The 16,474-nt window shown below is 36.6% G+C and overlaps 1 protein-coding gene across 1 annotated transcript in view; it reads left to right on the forward strand.

Annotated features, from left to right (window-relative positions):
- LOC145995199 (coiled-coil domain-containing protein 112-like) overlaps positions 1-14,994 on the forward strand; it is a 28,417-nt gene extending 13,423 nt beyond the window's left edge. Inside the window, exons 6-11 of the mRNA XM_083131758.1 lie at positions 3,489-3,636; positions 4,702-4,943; positions 7,545-7,640; positions 10,231-10,373; positions 12,756-12,986; positions 14,818-14,994. Of these exons, the coding sequence (XP_082987884.1) occupies positions 3,489-3,636; positions 4,702-4,943; positions 7,545-7,640; positions 10,231-10,373; positions 12,756-12,986; positions 14,818-14,857 (900 nt within the window). The 3' untranslated portion in view covers positions 14,858-14,994. The remainder of the gene's footprint in view (positions 1-3,488; positions 3,637-4,701; positions 4,944-7,544; positions 7,641-10,230; positions 10,374-12,755; positions 12,987-14,817) is intronic.
- The last annotated feature ends 1,480 nt before the right edge of the window (positions 14,995-16,474 follow it).

Here is a 16,474-nt window from a genome sequence, read left to right on the forward strand (position 1 = left end):
TCTGAAGTTCCAAAAGATTGCTTCCTAAGCTGAATTGAAGATGAATCTATGGCAATTGCATGATTATAATTAAAGCATTAATTTTTGTACATACATACTTTTTTAAAAAATGTGTCTGTATGACCGGTGCTTAAAAATAATTTATTACTAGGTAAACTGTGTTTGGTGCAAGATTAGGATGACAGAATACTCATAAATATGCATTAAAATTTAGTTCTACAAATTGCCACACGTCATTGCTTCGTGGCAGTTTAATGATCATTTTTCCATATGAAAACAAGTTAACACATTAGTTGTTATTGATCTGTGCATAATCTCAACGTTACACTTGAGAAAATTTCAGTGTTACAAAGTACAGACTTACAAAATTTAATCTTCTGTGTCCGAAGATCCTGTGCCGCTGTCAATGATGTCGTTATCTATCGTGCCGATTCAACAATTACAAAGGCTGTCGCAGAGAAGGTGAGACTAATAACTGTATAGGAAAACAGCGACCTCCGTTGGCTAGCAAATGTACTAGGGTTAAAATTTGGTTCATTAGCTGCCGATTGAGACCAAAATGAGCGCAATAGGTCAAAAAGTCGTGACTGCGTAGCAGTTAAAAGACAAGCATGTACATGGACCCCTCCAAGAATCATTAAAATGAAACAAAAAAATTACAAACCACAAAAGTTTTATTCAGAATCAGCCATATCGAGTAGACGTACATCTTTTTCAAAATAGGCACCATTGACAGCTAAGCAAGCTTCCATACGTTCCTGCCACTTTGTGAATGTCTTTGAAAATTCGTCGTCAGGCAGCGAAGTGAAGAAAACTTGCACTGCGGTGATCACTTCTTTGTTCATCATGCAATGGAAATAGCCAAAAGTCGCAGGGTGCAAGGTGCAGGCTGTATGCTGGATGTGGTTTTCTCTTCGTCGCGTAATCTTGAAAAGCCCACGCGGTATGCAGGCATGCGTTATCGTGGTGCAATATGAAGGAGTTCTTCAAATTCGGTCTCTTTTTTGCTACGTGCTGGCGCAGTCTTAATGACTCCTTGGTAATACTGTGGCTCTACTCAGTCTGTCTTGATCGGCATATGCCTGTTGAAACATTGCATATGTTTATCAGCACTTTACTCTAAACGCCAACAAAATTTTATGGCATGTCGCTGTTCATTTTGAATACTCATCGCGAAAATCAATGTTATACACAATAAACCTGGAGGGGTAAACGAAACACGTTCCACGTAATAACACAGCTGCTCACTAACGTGGTTTCGCAACATGTGACAATGAGTTATCCTACACGACGCGACTAGTGCCGAAACCATGGGCAGTGTTGCCAAGGCAGGGAAAAATCTGTCTCACCTTCTCTGCGACAGCCTTTGTACGTGATGAATGGCTATAAATCAATTTTTTGATTGGAAAAACAGGGTGTGTCAATGATGCGGTGGCGACCATTATGGGGTGATTGGGTTGAAATGCACTATTTTTCTCTAGCATTGCTCAAAAAACTAAAATGTCATGAATTATTCTGACAGGTGCTAGTATCAAACTTTATGTAAAATACTTGTACATATTGTCCTCCTCTGTGGCCATGCGGTTTAAGGTGCTGTGCTTTGGGCTCCGACTGTGGGGCGGCATATGTTCGAGTCTACCTGGGTTCAATCTCTGGGTTTTCGGACTGTGTATAGGACCAGTGGCAACCCACCATCGTGAAGAAATTCGGGAGCTATGAGTGAGTAGCGTAACCCGGTCACGGATATCTCCTATGACGGTTGGAGGTTCGACGTGCTGACCCAAGGTCACTCGATTACCAGTTGAAGATATCCAGTATGAAGATACCTCTAGGTAGAATTGTGGGAGGGAGATAGGCCAAGGCCCTTATGGGCTGTAGAGCCACGGGTTATATTATTATTTACTTGTACATATTTGAATGGACTTGCATATTTGTAGTGATTTTTGATTTGAAGAAAATGTATTTTTGGATTTCCTTGCTTATAGTTATGATTCTGCCATAGTTTGTGTTTTTTTGTTCTTTCTTTCTATTTCGGTTATTGTAATCACATTTATACCTTGTGAAGGTATTACGATGATGAGGATGAATGATGAACTGATTAAGTAGATGATGTGACAAACATAATGATATAGTCATGCCTTTCCCAAGGTTTAATCTTTAGAGAACTGGGTTCAATCAAAACCACCCAAATTATGTGCTTCAGGATGACTGGTTTGAAATGAAACTGCAACCATGTGGCAGCAAGTAACACCTAGTTTCTTGGAAACTACAGTTATGCCTTTTTGTGTTCATCCATATCATATATATATATGAAGGTAGGTATGACATACTGCAATGACAAAACTACATATTTATTGTTACTATTTTTAACACATTTTGAAAATGTTGATCCCCCCAAAAATTATGAGATATAGCATATGAATGGGTTAACAGTCTTCAAACACTGTTTCTTGCTGATATTGTTTACTTTTACATTGTAATAATGACAAAAACGAAGAGAAACCCTTGTTCACAACAGACGACAATTAGGGCTCCAGCAGGAGATAATGAAGCCCTGTTCATCAAAGAAACATGGAACATATAACAGTTGGGGATGGACTGATATGACATTTTTGCCGATACTAAAAGAGTGCCAATAACGATATTAGTAATCAGTATTGTATCAATTTGATATAAGATTATAAATGTCCGTGAAGAACCTGGTATGGGTTTTATCTTAGAAAATGAAATGCCATGTTCAGACATTTACTTTACAAAATTGTGGAATATGAATTACACTAGACTCTCACTAATCCGGCCATTCCTTGCACATATGGGTTCCGGATTCGCGGAAGTGCCAGATTATTGAGAGGGTTGGAAATTACGTACTACTATGTAGTTTAAACACATAGGGACTATACAGGCTGTACTTTACGTGTTTCCTTTTAGAAGCCATAGTATGTACTGAACTTTACTGTAAGAAAGTCACAATTTCAAATACTGTACGTATGTATAGCATTGTTTAACATTTTTAACTAACAACATTGTTGAACACGATAATTCATTGTTGTGCACGTCATTTCTGCTTGAGTGACTAGAGAGCGGATTAGTGAGAGTCTAGTGTATTTGTTTGTCTGTTTTTAAGTCCCTTCTTGCTCTGATAGACTAATCAGGATTGGATCTACAGTTGAAAGTGGAATCTGAACTACTACGTGCCTCCTTCAAGGAATGGACCCAAGATCCATTTAATACAGGTGACAGCATTAACATCATGCCATTGGGAGACATGGATTGTGAATTATACCTGTTTATTCATGAAAACAAAAGGAAAATGCCAGAATTGTTCAAGAAAGTAAAGGGTGTTATAGTAGATAAAAGAAACTACCTCAGATCTTATGGATGATTTAACTACATCTTCAGATCTTATGAATGATTTAAATAAAATTTATGACTTTTAATGAGTTTGATAATTTATCTTATCTGAAGTTCTGTGTCTTGATTTATTGCAGGAAGTGCTTGAATTCCAAAATTTTTTGTTTGAGTATGGTGGGCATACAGGAGGATGGGATGAAGATGATCATCTCTTCTTTGTTCGTCTTCGAAATAAATACAAGAACAAGTCTGCTTTAATAGATGCTGTCCATAAGGAGTTTCCTGGTGAGTTGCAGTTGTAATATCTCAGTAAAGAAGAATACAGGATTCTCTTAGAAAACCTGAGGAATTTAAATAAATCTACCTTATGAGTAAGAAAGTCAAGGAAATATCCCTTTTAAGTGGATCCAGTATAGTGGAACTCCATGAGCATTCCTGATCCCAAAAGTGCAAAAATGTTACAAAATTTTCTTGGATTTTACACAATTCCCCACATATGATGTTTTTCTTCCTGGTCCCCCTGAAAAACAAACAAACAAAAAGGAAACAGATTTTTTGTGTCACTGTATGTTCATATTCCCACTAAAAATATATTGTAAATCGGTTTTAGGTAACTTAATAGAATATAGAAATGCTTGAAACTTTAATCTTCTGGAAAAGTCATGAAATTTGTGCTTGCAGAATGGATGAGTATCCTCTGTATGTCATTATACAGTATACGTTTACTACAAGCAGTAAAAATCTAGAACAGATGCCACACCTCTGTCCTTATGGTTATGACTGAGCCAATACTAATGTACAGAAAGGAAAAGATTGGTTGAAATTTTTCCAAGAATACTTTTCTGGATTTTGTCTATTTTGCAGAGTCCTCAAAAATGTCACTCAACACTTTCACGAAGTCTGAATATCCTGAAAAATTATATATTTTGCACCAGTATTGTGTGAAAAAATGGATATTGTGATTAAATGACAGCTAATATATTTCAATGTAATTCTTGATTATTTTGAAGTAAAATTATGGTAAACTGATGCATATGATAGCAGTGGAGTACTTACATGTTGTTAGAGATTTATCCAGAATTTTTCATTGGGCGATATACGTATTTAGGGGGGGTGCATGTGTATATGCCAAAATAACCATAAATTGGGTCTTTGTGAAAAAAAAATTGTGGGCTGTTAAGGTAATTTTGGGGCATGGGAAAGAGGGGTGGGTGGTAAAATCAGTGTTAATATTAATGAAAATTAGTATGTTTCTAAAGGGCTTTCCAAAAAATAATACTACAATATCACCAGCACACAACATTAGCTAATATTATGGTTGGTGAAACTAAATACATTTGTTTAACACAGATATACCCCAAGAAAAGATAAAGCAACATGAGGATTGGTACAAGAAATATCTACAGCTGAAGGAAGATCATAAAGAAGCAATATCACTTTGGAGAGATACAAGAAACAAGAGTAAACTGAAAACTTCTAAGAGTGAGGTTTCACTTGCAGCAAATGAAGAAACATGGAGAACAAACCTAGAATGCCCAAGATCGAAATCGGCATCAAGAATAGACACAAAATTGCAAATCGAAGAATGGAAGGTATGTAGATTAAATGTTTTTTTTTTTTTTTATTAAAATGTCTTCTTGACACTGCAGTGGATGAAACATAATAAAATGTAAAATGCACAAGTCACAGTAAGAAACATTTGAAATTTATGTGTTTCACAATTTCCTATTAACATCTTGAGTTGAGGAATGATGGAAGGGAAGATAGGAGTGGGGGGCTTATAACATTATTAAAATTGTACTTGTGGTGCTAATAAGTATGTTTAGCCACTAGAAGCATAATGGTATTTGTACAGACTGTTTCAAAATGTTAATCTGTGCTTTCTGACCAATGCACAGCACCAATGGATTTAGGAATAGGGATTTTGTGGGAGAAGTGAAAAGGTGTTATTTTATGTCATTTGTATTGTGATAAAAATAATAATCTGAGATATATACATAAAATATTCAACGTGTGAAGACCAGCTTTCATGTTTCACATTTGCCATGCAACCTTCATGGAGGAAATAACAGTCATACATTTTCCATGATTGCTATAATATTTTGACTTCAGAAAAAGTGGGTGATTATATTTACTAAGTTGGTACTGTGCACATTAAGAACAACTAATATCAATATTGATTTGGCCCAGTGTTTCATCACTTTTATATGTTCTTTGCAATATGAAATGGACAAATACAGTGAACATGTTTAAGATTCAACATTTTATTACTTTATGACATCCAATTTGTGGTTGGGTTAAAAAGGAAAATTCGAAAGCCATGTTAAATGAACATTCGACCTTGAGAAAGTGGAAATGTGAAATGTGGAAACATTGTTTTTTTTATGGATTTGTAGAATCAATCATATGTATAACATCCATGATAGTCAGACTTCGGACTTAGATCCCCAAACATATTTCTTATGTACACTCCTGTTCACATAAAGTGGCACATACTTCAACTGCTCAACCCTTTGAAATGTGCCACTTTATATGAACAAGAGTTTACATATTGCTTGCATTGTAGAATTCTTTAATCTATGGTTGTTACAAACATTAACATTTAGAGGACAGCTGGTGTCAAATGAAACCACCCAAATTATGCACTTTCAAATTAAAACACAGCTACATGCCAACAAATAACATGTATTTATGTCATACAAAGTTATGACATACCGGAATGACAAGACAATATATTTATTGATTCTATTTTTAACAAATGCATTTTGAAAATATCAATCCCCCCAAAAAATAAAATATGAGATGCAACACACGAATGGAGTAATACTCTTCAACTAACAGTTTTTGCTGACATGGTTTACTTTATATATATATACGGTTCCGTCTTCTGTTTCTTCTCACACCGATGATGCTATAAATTAGCGAAAATTTGAAAATTTTGAATTTTCCTACTGTCCGGTGAGTGTTTCCTTTTACCTTATTTGATTTTTACTTAGCCCTTTTGGCCCTCCTTGCTTTTATCCATTATATATATATATATATATATATATATATATATATATATATATATATATATATATATATATATATATATATATATATATATATATATATATATATATATATAAAAAACCTTGTTCACGACGTGTGGCAATTTGAAGTGCAGCGGAAGACGTGCAATTTTCAAATTCGCTGAAATTCGAATTTATTTATTCAAATAACTCAAAATTACCCCTAAATTATGACTTTCTAAAATTAAATGCACGGCCATGAAATTAGGCGGGTGGCAGAAGTTTACAGTTTTGCCACGTAGGAGCACAACCCTGTGTGTGCGGAAGTTTATGTGAATGAAAGATCTCGTTGTAGACGTGTAGGTGTGGGGCTCCATTTCTGCAGCCTGTAACGAACTTTCAATTCACAATGATCACCAGCTCTGTATCAAACATGACTTGTAAGTGCCCCTGAGAGAGATCGGTCTGATGCTCCAACTAGGCAACACAGCCCGGTTGACGTGGCACCAATACAATTCTGCCCAACTGCCTATTTTCACGGCCGTGTGTTCAGTTGCATAATTTCAATTTTTTTAAATATTGGGAAAGAGATTACATATCCTCGAAGAGTTCTTGGTTCACTACAAATTTTGTCTATCCAGCATCGATAGGGCTAACACTAGAAGCAATTTTCTGGAATTTTTTGCTGTAAGATGGCAACACTGCTTTGCTTATACATTGAGGTTTTTTTGTCTTCTATTTCATTATTGGAAGGTCCTACCATTCCGGAGGAGGGGAAGACGATTTCATACCTCTCTGACAATTAGTTCTCTTGCTGCGATTTTTTTTGCACCCACCTGAAGGGAATGGTTGTGCAGGAGCAGCCCTGGTTCGCTAAATGTTAAACATATTTTATGATGTAATCGGGAGATTGTATCTCCAATTCAACAAGAATTTCTTACGGATACATAAGCATCTTACTGAAGCTTTTCACATCCGTTCTTGAATATACCCATGAGAAATTGTAAAATGTTGATCTTTTAAGTGTCCTTCATGAGCTGCACTTTTCATGTCTTCAGTATACAAATAGTAAAGATTTTAAAAACTTGATTTCCATTTCTTTGTTCACACGGTAGTGATTGAACTTACAATTCTGAAACTGAAATGTAAAATTTGAAAACTTGTTTGTTGATTATATTGTAGAGAGTTAAGGAGGAGAAAAAGAAGATGCAAGACCAGATAGAAATGGAGGGGAAGAGAAAAACAGTGGAACTGGCCTTAAAGAAGAAAAAGAGCCAGGTATTACTTTTTTATTATTTATTTTATTTGCATGATCTGTTCCAATATTTGCTATATTTGTTGCTTCTGAGAGTAACATATCCATGAAATTAGGCATTTAAAAATTTCTTCATATCATGAAAGTTACCCAATTGACAAAAGTACAGTTATTACGCGTAATAAGGCTACCAAACAAACCCCATCCCCACCCCTCATCCTCATTACCAACTCTCCCCTTCTCACATTGCCCTCTCACGACTCCAAACCCTACAACTTTCTACAAGCCTGGTGAAAGAACCATGTTTTTCCATGTCAGCTGCATCTTTGCTGTGGATCTGGCATCTATTTCCAGTGTCTTATGAGTGTTACCTATTGTCATTTGATAGCTATCTCATCTGACCCTCCTTCGTTTAATTAGATATAGTGGTCAGAAGTACCATGCTACCGTAGCTAACTACAACATTTGTGGCTCTAATGGCACTACATTTTTAAAACTGTAGCTGTAGCTTTGCTATAAAATTATTGTAACTGGTAGTGAAAATTTCACTACAGCTACATTTCTTCTCATCGTTTTGAGGTAAACTTTGTATGTGGCAACAATGCCAAAAAAATTGTCAACAATTACATTTTCTTGTTCGGGAAGTTAGTAAAGAGCAAACTTATTACAAGAAAATGATCCCAATAATCCAGACAGATATTCTTTTATCTCAGATTATAGATATTTGCATAATTTAGTTCATTTCTATCTTATTATTTCTGATATCCAGTTAATCAGCTGACATTTACCAATGTAATCTAGTCGATAGTTATCTGGATAGACCGTGACACACAACTAAATAGACACAGGATGGATATCCAAATATTTGTATTGGGTATATCCAGATATACAGTTGACACACATCCAGATAATTTGATTGATGGATGTCTATATATTGTAGTGACAGTATGTGAATAATTCAGATGTTAGATACTCAAATAAAAGTATACCAAGATATCTGGACATCCAGATTGAGGATGCATATTGATTTCCCTTAGATGCCGAGGCTAATTTTCCAGGTATTTGCACTAACGCCAAGCATGTTTTCAGCAGGAATTTGAAATTCTGCATGCTTCTAAATGAAATTTTATATTTCCGGAACTAAGAACATTAGAGGTACAAATGATACCTCATCTAGACTCATGCAGAACTCAAAACATGTATCTCCGATCATTATCCAAGTTACAGTATGTTAAAAGAGTAACATACTACGAGAAAGAGCAGCTTGTTACAATATGTCACAAGCCAACATTGGCGCAATTACCTGCTGTGACAATATGTCACAACCCTACATTTAAGGGTTAAAAATGGATATCTAGACAATTCAGATATCTGGATATCAGTCATCGTAATCATCTGGATATTCAGAAAATGTGGATATTCATTATGATCACAAGAATAATCATCTTAGAAAGAATCACTCAAGAAAAATTTACCATTGATATTTTTGTTTAAAATACTGCCTTCATACTAGTTTATTAAAAATAAGTAATTATACCAGGTGTTCCCAAACTTTTTCATTTCATGGCACCCTTAGTTTTTTCCTTTTTTTTTTGGCAGCGCTCAGTGTGGATAGGTTGCTTGCCTGAAGTTAAAAATTAGGGATGGGCCGATATGAAAATTTGGCCGATACCGATAAAGTACCGATATAAAATTTACCGATAACGGATATTCTACCGATCCGATATAAAATTAGAAATAGTCCTTGAAGAACCTGAAAGGTTCACTGACCTCTTTAATAAATGTGTGTTTCAAGGTGACTGCAGTGCAAGAGAAATTGCATATTTAGACATTTACTTTTTTAGAAAGTAGGGCATGTATATTATCCATAAAAATTACAACAAAATGGCAGAATTTTGCACTAAATTATCAGAAAATAATCGATATATCGGATCGGTAAAATAATCGGTAATTTTACCGATAAACCGATACACCGATATGCCTATATCGGCCGATACCGATAGAGTACCGATTAATCGGTCCCATCCCTATTAAAAATTAAAAACACACATTTCAAATTCAGAAACTTTTTATTTGTAAAAAGTACTAAATAAGCACATATTTGGAAGTAAGTTTCATTTGAGTGTCACTTTGCGGAGCCCTGGTAAGCCAGTAACAGTGCCCCAGGGCGCTGCGGCATACACTTTGGAAACCCATTGTGCCATTTTATGTTCTTACTGACTGGGCAGTTTGAATTGGTTTATTGTTTTGTATAGTTTTGCCCTTGTATACTTATGTACATTTTGCTTTTTTACAAAATAACAACTTCGTATTCAAGAATAAAGAAATAGATTCCTGAATCTATATTTCAATTGACCGCAAATCGTAATAATTTCCTGTGAGGTGTCATTTGTATACCAATATAGTTTCATGCTGTTCATGTATTAATGTATTGATATTTCTGCTACTAATATTCTATTGTTGAACCTGGCACAAACATGTCACATTACTACACTATATTTATGATAATTTATGAATAAATATAAACCTTAATATGGACAGCATTTCCTGTGAGCTATTGAATTTTGAACCTTTTACAACTTAAGACTTTTTAATTCATGTTTTTTTCAATAGGAATTAAAACAAATGCAAGTGGAACAGTACAAAAGGGAAAAAATGGAACACATGGAAATCGTAAAGATGTTGAATGAGTTGGGATCACTAAAACAAAAGGAGGAAGCTTTAAAACGTTCTAGTCTGCTCATGAAAAGTTTTAGGTAAAGTTGTTAACTAGCATTTTGTGGCATTTAGTAATATAAGGGTGTAAATAGAAACTAAGACTCATTCTTATATATTGTTATTTTGGTGGTTCAATATGTACTTTTTATTTTTATTCAATATATTGCATAAATTCCAAGGTTACAGAGCATCATGATTTTAATGAAAATAAATCTAGATAAATTTTGATACTGCTACATCCTGCATATGATAAAAAACAATGTAGGATGTAGATTGATACCAATAATTACGCTAACTTGGTTTGGTTTGAGTTGGTGTTTTAAGTCCACTTTATGCACAGTAAGGCTAATTGGGACTGGACCTACAGTTTAAAGTGGGATCCGAACCACTTGAGCCTCCACCGGGTATCGAACCCGGAACCCCTCGATTACAAGGCAATGACGCTACCACTGCGCCATCGGGGAGGCCCGATTACGCTAACTATTCAGTCACCAGCACTTCAAAGATGGCATAATGACTAAATGTCACCTTATGCATTTGTCTGCTACCAAATGGCAAGGTACTAATCAGAGTGAACATCCAGTCCTGAAATACTTGCTTCTCTGCAAGGTGTTACATGTGTTGCCTAAATCTACAGCGGAGTTAGAAGTTGTCTTTGAAAATTAGCTATTTACATCCACTCTTCACCGTAGAGTTCGGCACACACATAATGCCTTTTAGGGAAGCGAGTATTTCACGATGTAGGTTTTTCACTTTTATTGCCTTTTAGTGACTGTACAGTTTACTTCTAAACACCAGAGTTCAGAATCACTTTACTAGATGTAATTAGCTGATACCAATACTGATGTGTGTATAGCCTGATACTATTGGTATCAGAAAGTATTGGTTAGTTTTATCACCGATACTGGCAGATACTTTTCCAAGGTCTGCAAATGCTACAAGACACTTTCATGTGTAGTAAATATCCTGTAAATTATGCAAAACTCAGAATTTTCGTTATGTTTGCAACAATATTGTGGGAAGAAATAAAATCTATGATTAAATGATATCTCACCTGAAACTATGAATGTATTTTAAAGCAAAACTTTGGTAGATTTCTATGATGTAGTTTTAATGGAAAATTTATAGATTAGATTTATGAATATTCTGATCTGATTTGAATTACAACAGTTTTCAAGTGTCGGTATCTTTATTGGTAGGAAACAGTAAGGGTAATATTATCAGTGCTATCGGTATTTGAGCAAAGTGGTATCGGCTCAACCCTAACTTTGCTAACATACCAGGTGAAACATAGAATATGTCATAAATCCACGAGGGGCTTGCTGCAAGTATAGGCAAGGGGTAAATGGTCATAGAATTGCATCTCATGCAGTAGTCCCCACATTTTTAAATGAAATTTTGCATATTTATTCTTGATAATATGATATAGTTTTTGCACATATGTTTGTAATATGTTATGGCGAATGTAACAGGGAGAAATTGGGCATACATAACTATTGCTTCCATTGGAAAATGTGTAATTTATATATAAATCACATTAAATTATTTATTTGATCAAATAATATTGACATAAATTTCACAGTACTCCAGTAAAAGTGTATTGTTCATTGTTTCATGAAGCAATTTTTTTATACGAGGGCAAATTGAAAAGTCTTTGCCCCTATTTTTTTCAGTCGAAATATTAGTGTGATTGAGAAACCGAGATATACATTCAATGCAATAGGTTTTTCCTGAAATGGCCCAGAGTTAACTCTCGGCTGCTCTGTGGCACAGCGCTGCTGTCAGTTTGCAAAGATAGCTGTAGTACTCAACATGCCCAAGTTGTATGAGCAGCAAAGTGTTATTCGTCTTTTGGGATCGCTGAGGACCATTTTTGCTGGATTTTATGCCACGAGGTGACACCATCAACACTGGCAGTTATTGTGGCACACTATCATGTCTGCGAGCTGCCATAAAAAAGTGCCAAGGAGTTCTCGATGTGGACAATGTAGTTATTCTCCATGATAATGCCAGGCCTCATGTGGCAAACAGAACCATCGACAGACTTCAGTCATTCGAATGGGAGATTCTGGAACAGACCTCCCCACAAGTGATTTCCACGTGTTTGGTCCACTGAAGAAGTTCCTGGCAGGACAGGTTCATTTGTGATGATGAATCGAAGACCGCTGTCCGGCGGTGGTTCCACGATCAACCAGCCGAATTTTACAACAGCGACATCTCCAAACTAGTGATGGGACAAATTCCTGAACCACTGTGGTGACTATGTGGAAAAATAATGCAAGGTACATAGAACAATTCCTATATTTTGATTTCCCTGCATGTTTATTATTTCGGCTGAAAAAAAAAATTGGGGCAAAGACTTTTCGATTTGCCCTCGTATTTATACATCTATGTTGAAATAGTATTGTTTTTATTTACAGAGAACAAAATAATGTTTTTATTGAACGTGCACGTGAACGAAAGTTAAAAGAAGCTGCAAAGGAGAAAGGAAAGAATAAGCAGTTAGAGAGGTTGGCCCGGCAAGTAGGGATTACAGCAGAGAGGGATAAAGATAGAGTAATGAGGCCTACCCAGGGGTGGAAAAAGAGATGTGAAATAACTGACGAAAAACCTGAGAAGCCAAATCTGCATTTAAATAACATGCCTCATCTGTAAGTATTTATGAAGTAATTTATTAAAACGGGTCATCTATTTGCAAAGAAGTTACAGAAGAGATCTATTTTGCAAATTGCTTCAATTTCCAGAAGCTGGAATCAAAGCTTTGCAAGTTCACATTAAATGTCAAAACACTGTGCAAAATCGATGGATTCAGGGATAATTCTGCATTCATGTTCATTTCATCCCTTGCTGCTGCTGGGATGAAATGGATGCATGAACAGAGAAATGTTCGTGTATCTTTGCAAATGGAAAGGCTGCTTAACGTTGTTGCATGTGGTCTTAATTTTATGTTTGCATCAGATAATCAGTACAGTATCTGAAATGAATGCACTGAATAATTTAGTTTTTTAATGGTCTCTCTCATACTGCCATTTTTCATCATATGAATGTGATGAGGTAGCCTCCCTGATGGCACATTGATAGCATCATCATCATCATCACGTTGTAATCAAGGGGTCCCAGGTTCGATACCCGGTGGAGGCACATAGTGGTTCGGTTCCTACTTTAAACTGTAGGTCCAGTCCCGATTAGCCTTACTGTGCATAAAGTGGACTTAAAAAACACCAACTCGATCAATCAATCAATGCGATGTGGTACTCCTCAAAAAAATGATTTAAACATAATGTTCGGTTACACCATGCACATCTGATTACTGCCACTGCACCACAAGCATCACATATCGGATTACTGGCACTACCAAAACAGAATGCCACCGGATTCTGAAATGGAGGTGGCCTTTCGGGAAGATACCCACTCTTATACCGTGCGTATTGAAAGACGTGTCGAAACCTGGGTGAAGACAACTGATTATGTGTGAGGGATTGTAGTTTGATAATGTTATTGCGTGGGTGGAGATTAATGTCACTGTGTAGTAACAGGACAAGATCGAAAAACCTTTGCACGAAATTTTTCCAAATCCTAAATCCATACACATCTAATGGTCGGAGAGTTCCAGTCAATCCTTTAGGTATTGTCAACAGAGTAATGTTTTTGTCCCGTGGTGTCACCTCTCGCATAACAATATCACTATGTCCACTCCACGAGCCCCTCTATACACCTTCCAAGTTTCATGGAATTCAGAGGGGGACACAGGGGTCAGATCCCCACTTCAATTTGTCCTCATCTTGACATTGGGGGGGGGGGGGGTGCCCCCTAAAACAGTTTTTTAGCTGAAACAAAAAAACAACGTATTTCTTCCTTTGGACCCCTCTATACACCTGCCACGTTTCATGGAAATCTGCGGGGGACACTTACATGACCTCCCTTGTTCGTACGATCAAACACAATCACAATTGGGACTGGATCTACTGTTTAAAGTGGGATCCGAACCACCATGGGCCTCCACCAGGTATCAAACCCGGGACCCTTTGATAACAAGGTAACACCATAATCGGTACGCCACCAGGGAGGCCCCTTCTAGGATATGAAATTGAACTGCTGAATTAGATTCCTGTCATATAACACTGAATTACAATACAGGATGTCTGAGCTAAAAATAAATTATAATGTAAGAATTCTTAATCTAAAGCTTAGTCAGTAGGAAATTTTTCCCAAGATTTGTATTGTCACATTTTCGAGGTCATTTGTGATGGCTCGAGTATCATTTTGACATCAAAACATGCCCACATTGAACTTCATTGACACCCATAAAAACTTGATGAGTTATCTTGCATAATAAAAACTATTTCAACAAATCTTAATATCTGCTGAGATATATATTTGTGTATTTTTGGATACCTTTAAGCCGGACACACTGTATACTTGGTTTCCTTGTTCATTATCCACATCAGAATGTCACACACTAATTGCATTTTTTTCTCTCAGAGGTGTGCCTACTTGGAGAAGAGGAATGACTACTATTTAAATACTTCTAGTCTCACCATATCATATTTTGCATTATGTGATTGTATGTATTTATACATTTTATACTTTTATATCATATTTTTTAAAAAAGTATGTATTTGCTATTTGTAAAGCTGAGAAATCAAATATATATTTTAACAGGTATGTGTGTTTTTAGTGCAACTGTGCTTCTACAGGGTGGCGCAGAGAAACAGCAAAATTTCAATTGACTTAAAATGCATGAATAATCACAGGAAAAAGTACATTTAATGATGGATATGCATGTACATAGTATGCCATTAACTATGACATTTACATATCATTCTACATGTCACTTTACTTCTTAAAGATTACATTAGAAAGATGTGTTCCATCTCGCGTACACATTCTGAAAGTTTGCTGTGGAAACTCTGGAATACCTGCTGTATCATGTCTCGAGTAATATCAGTGATTTCTGCTGCAATCTTCTGTTTCAGTTCAGCAATAGTTGCAGGACATGTGCTGTACACTTTACTTTTGAGATGTCCCCACAGAAAGAAATCGCAAACACTGAGATCGGGGGATCTCGGAGGCCATGAAATGTCACCGTTACGTGATGCCTTCCAAACAATTTGCGAATCGCCTCCATCGACTGTTGAGCAGTATGTGACGTGGCTCCGTCCTGCTGAAACCACATGTTGTCGGTGTCAAGATATGTGTTGTGCAACTTCGGTGCAAAGAATGTTTCAAGCATAGCAACATATCGATCTGATGTCACCGTTGTTGCAATGCCTTCCTCACTTTCAAAAAAATAAGTGCCGAAAACACCATGACTTGACACTGTACACCATACTGTAACCTTGGTGCTATGTAATGGACGCTCGTGAAGCTGACAAGGATTTTCCTGTGACCAGTAACGGAAATTCTGTTTGTTAACATAGCTGCTAAGGTGGAAATGGGGTTCGTCAGACATCCATAAATTGTTAAGGAAATTGGCGTCCTCGTTAACCTTAGCCAACACCAATTCGCAAAACTTCTCTTACGCAACACAGGGTCTTCAGGATGTAATTACTGCACAATCTGTAACTTATAGGAGTGGAACTTCATTTCATGCAGTATTCTTTGTACGCTTCTTCGACTACACTGTAGGGCTGATGATTGTTGTCGAACAGAGCGGCAAGGCCTCCTTGAATGGCAACTCGAACTGCTTCAATATACTCTGGTATATGTACTGTTCAAACTCTGCCTGGGGGCTTCTTCTTCAATGCTGAACCGGTTTCTTCGAAATTACACACCCATGTTGTAATCGCACGAGCCGATGGGACACGAGCATGACGTCCTAGCTGGTAATGCTGCCGAAATACCCTTTGCGCTGCAGTCACACTATCACCGTTCTTATAAAAAGCTTTCACAGCGAAAGCACGCTCCGAACCATTCCAATGCTGCATCATTACTAAATGGCAAAGCCTCCTCAATGATGTTGCATCGGTCCCGAACATATGCCGGTGCTACAGTGTTGCCAATTCCACATTCAAATTTTGCCATTTCTCTGCGCCACCCGTTATTTTTCCAAGGATTTGAGAAATTGCTCAAAGCTCTACTTTGAATGTTAGGGTTGTATGGTACTACAATGGAATCCTGATTTTACATTCCCACATTA

This window comes from Lepisma saccharinum, chromosome 11 (assembly GCF_977018435.1).
Source record: "Lepisma saccharinum chromosome 11, izLepSacc3.1, whole genome shotgun sequence".
Classification (NCBI taxonomy): domain Eukaryota; kingdom Metazoa; phylum Arthropoda; class Insecta; order Zygentoma; family Lepismatidae; genus Lepisma; species Lepisma saccharinum.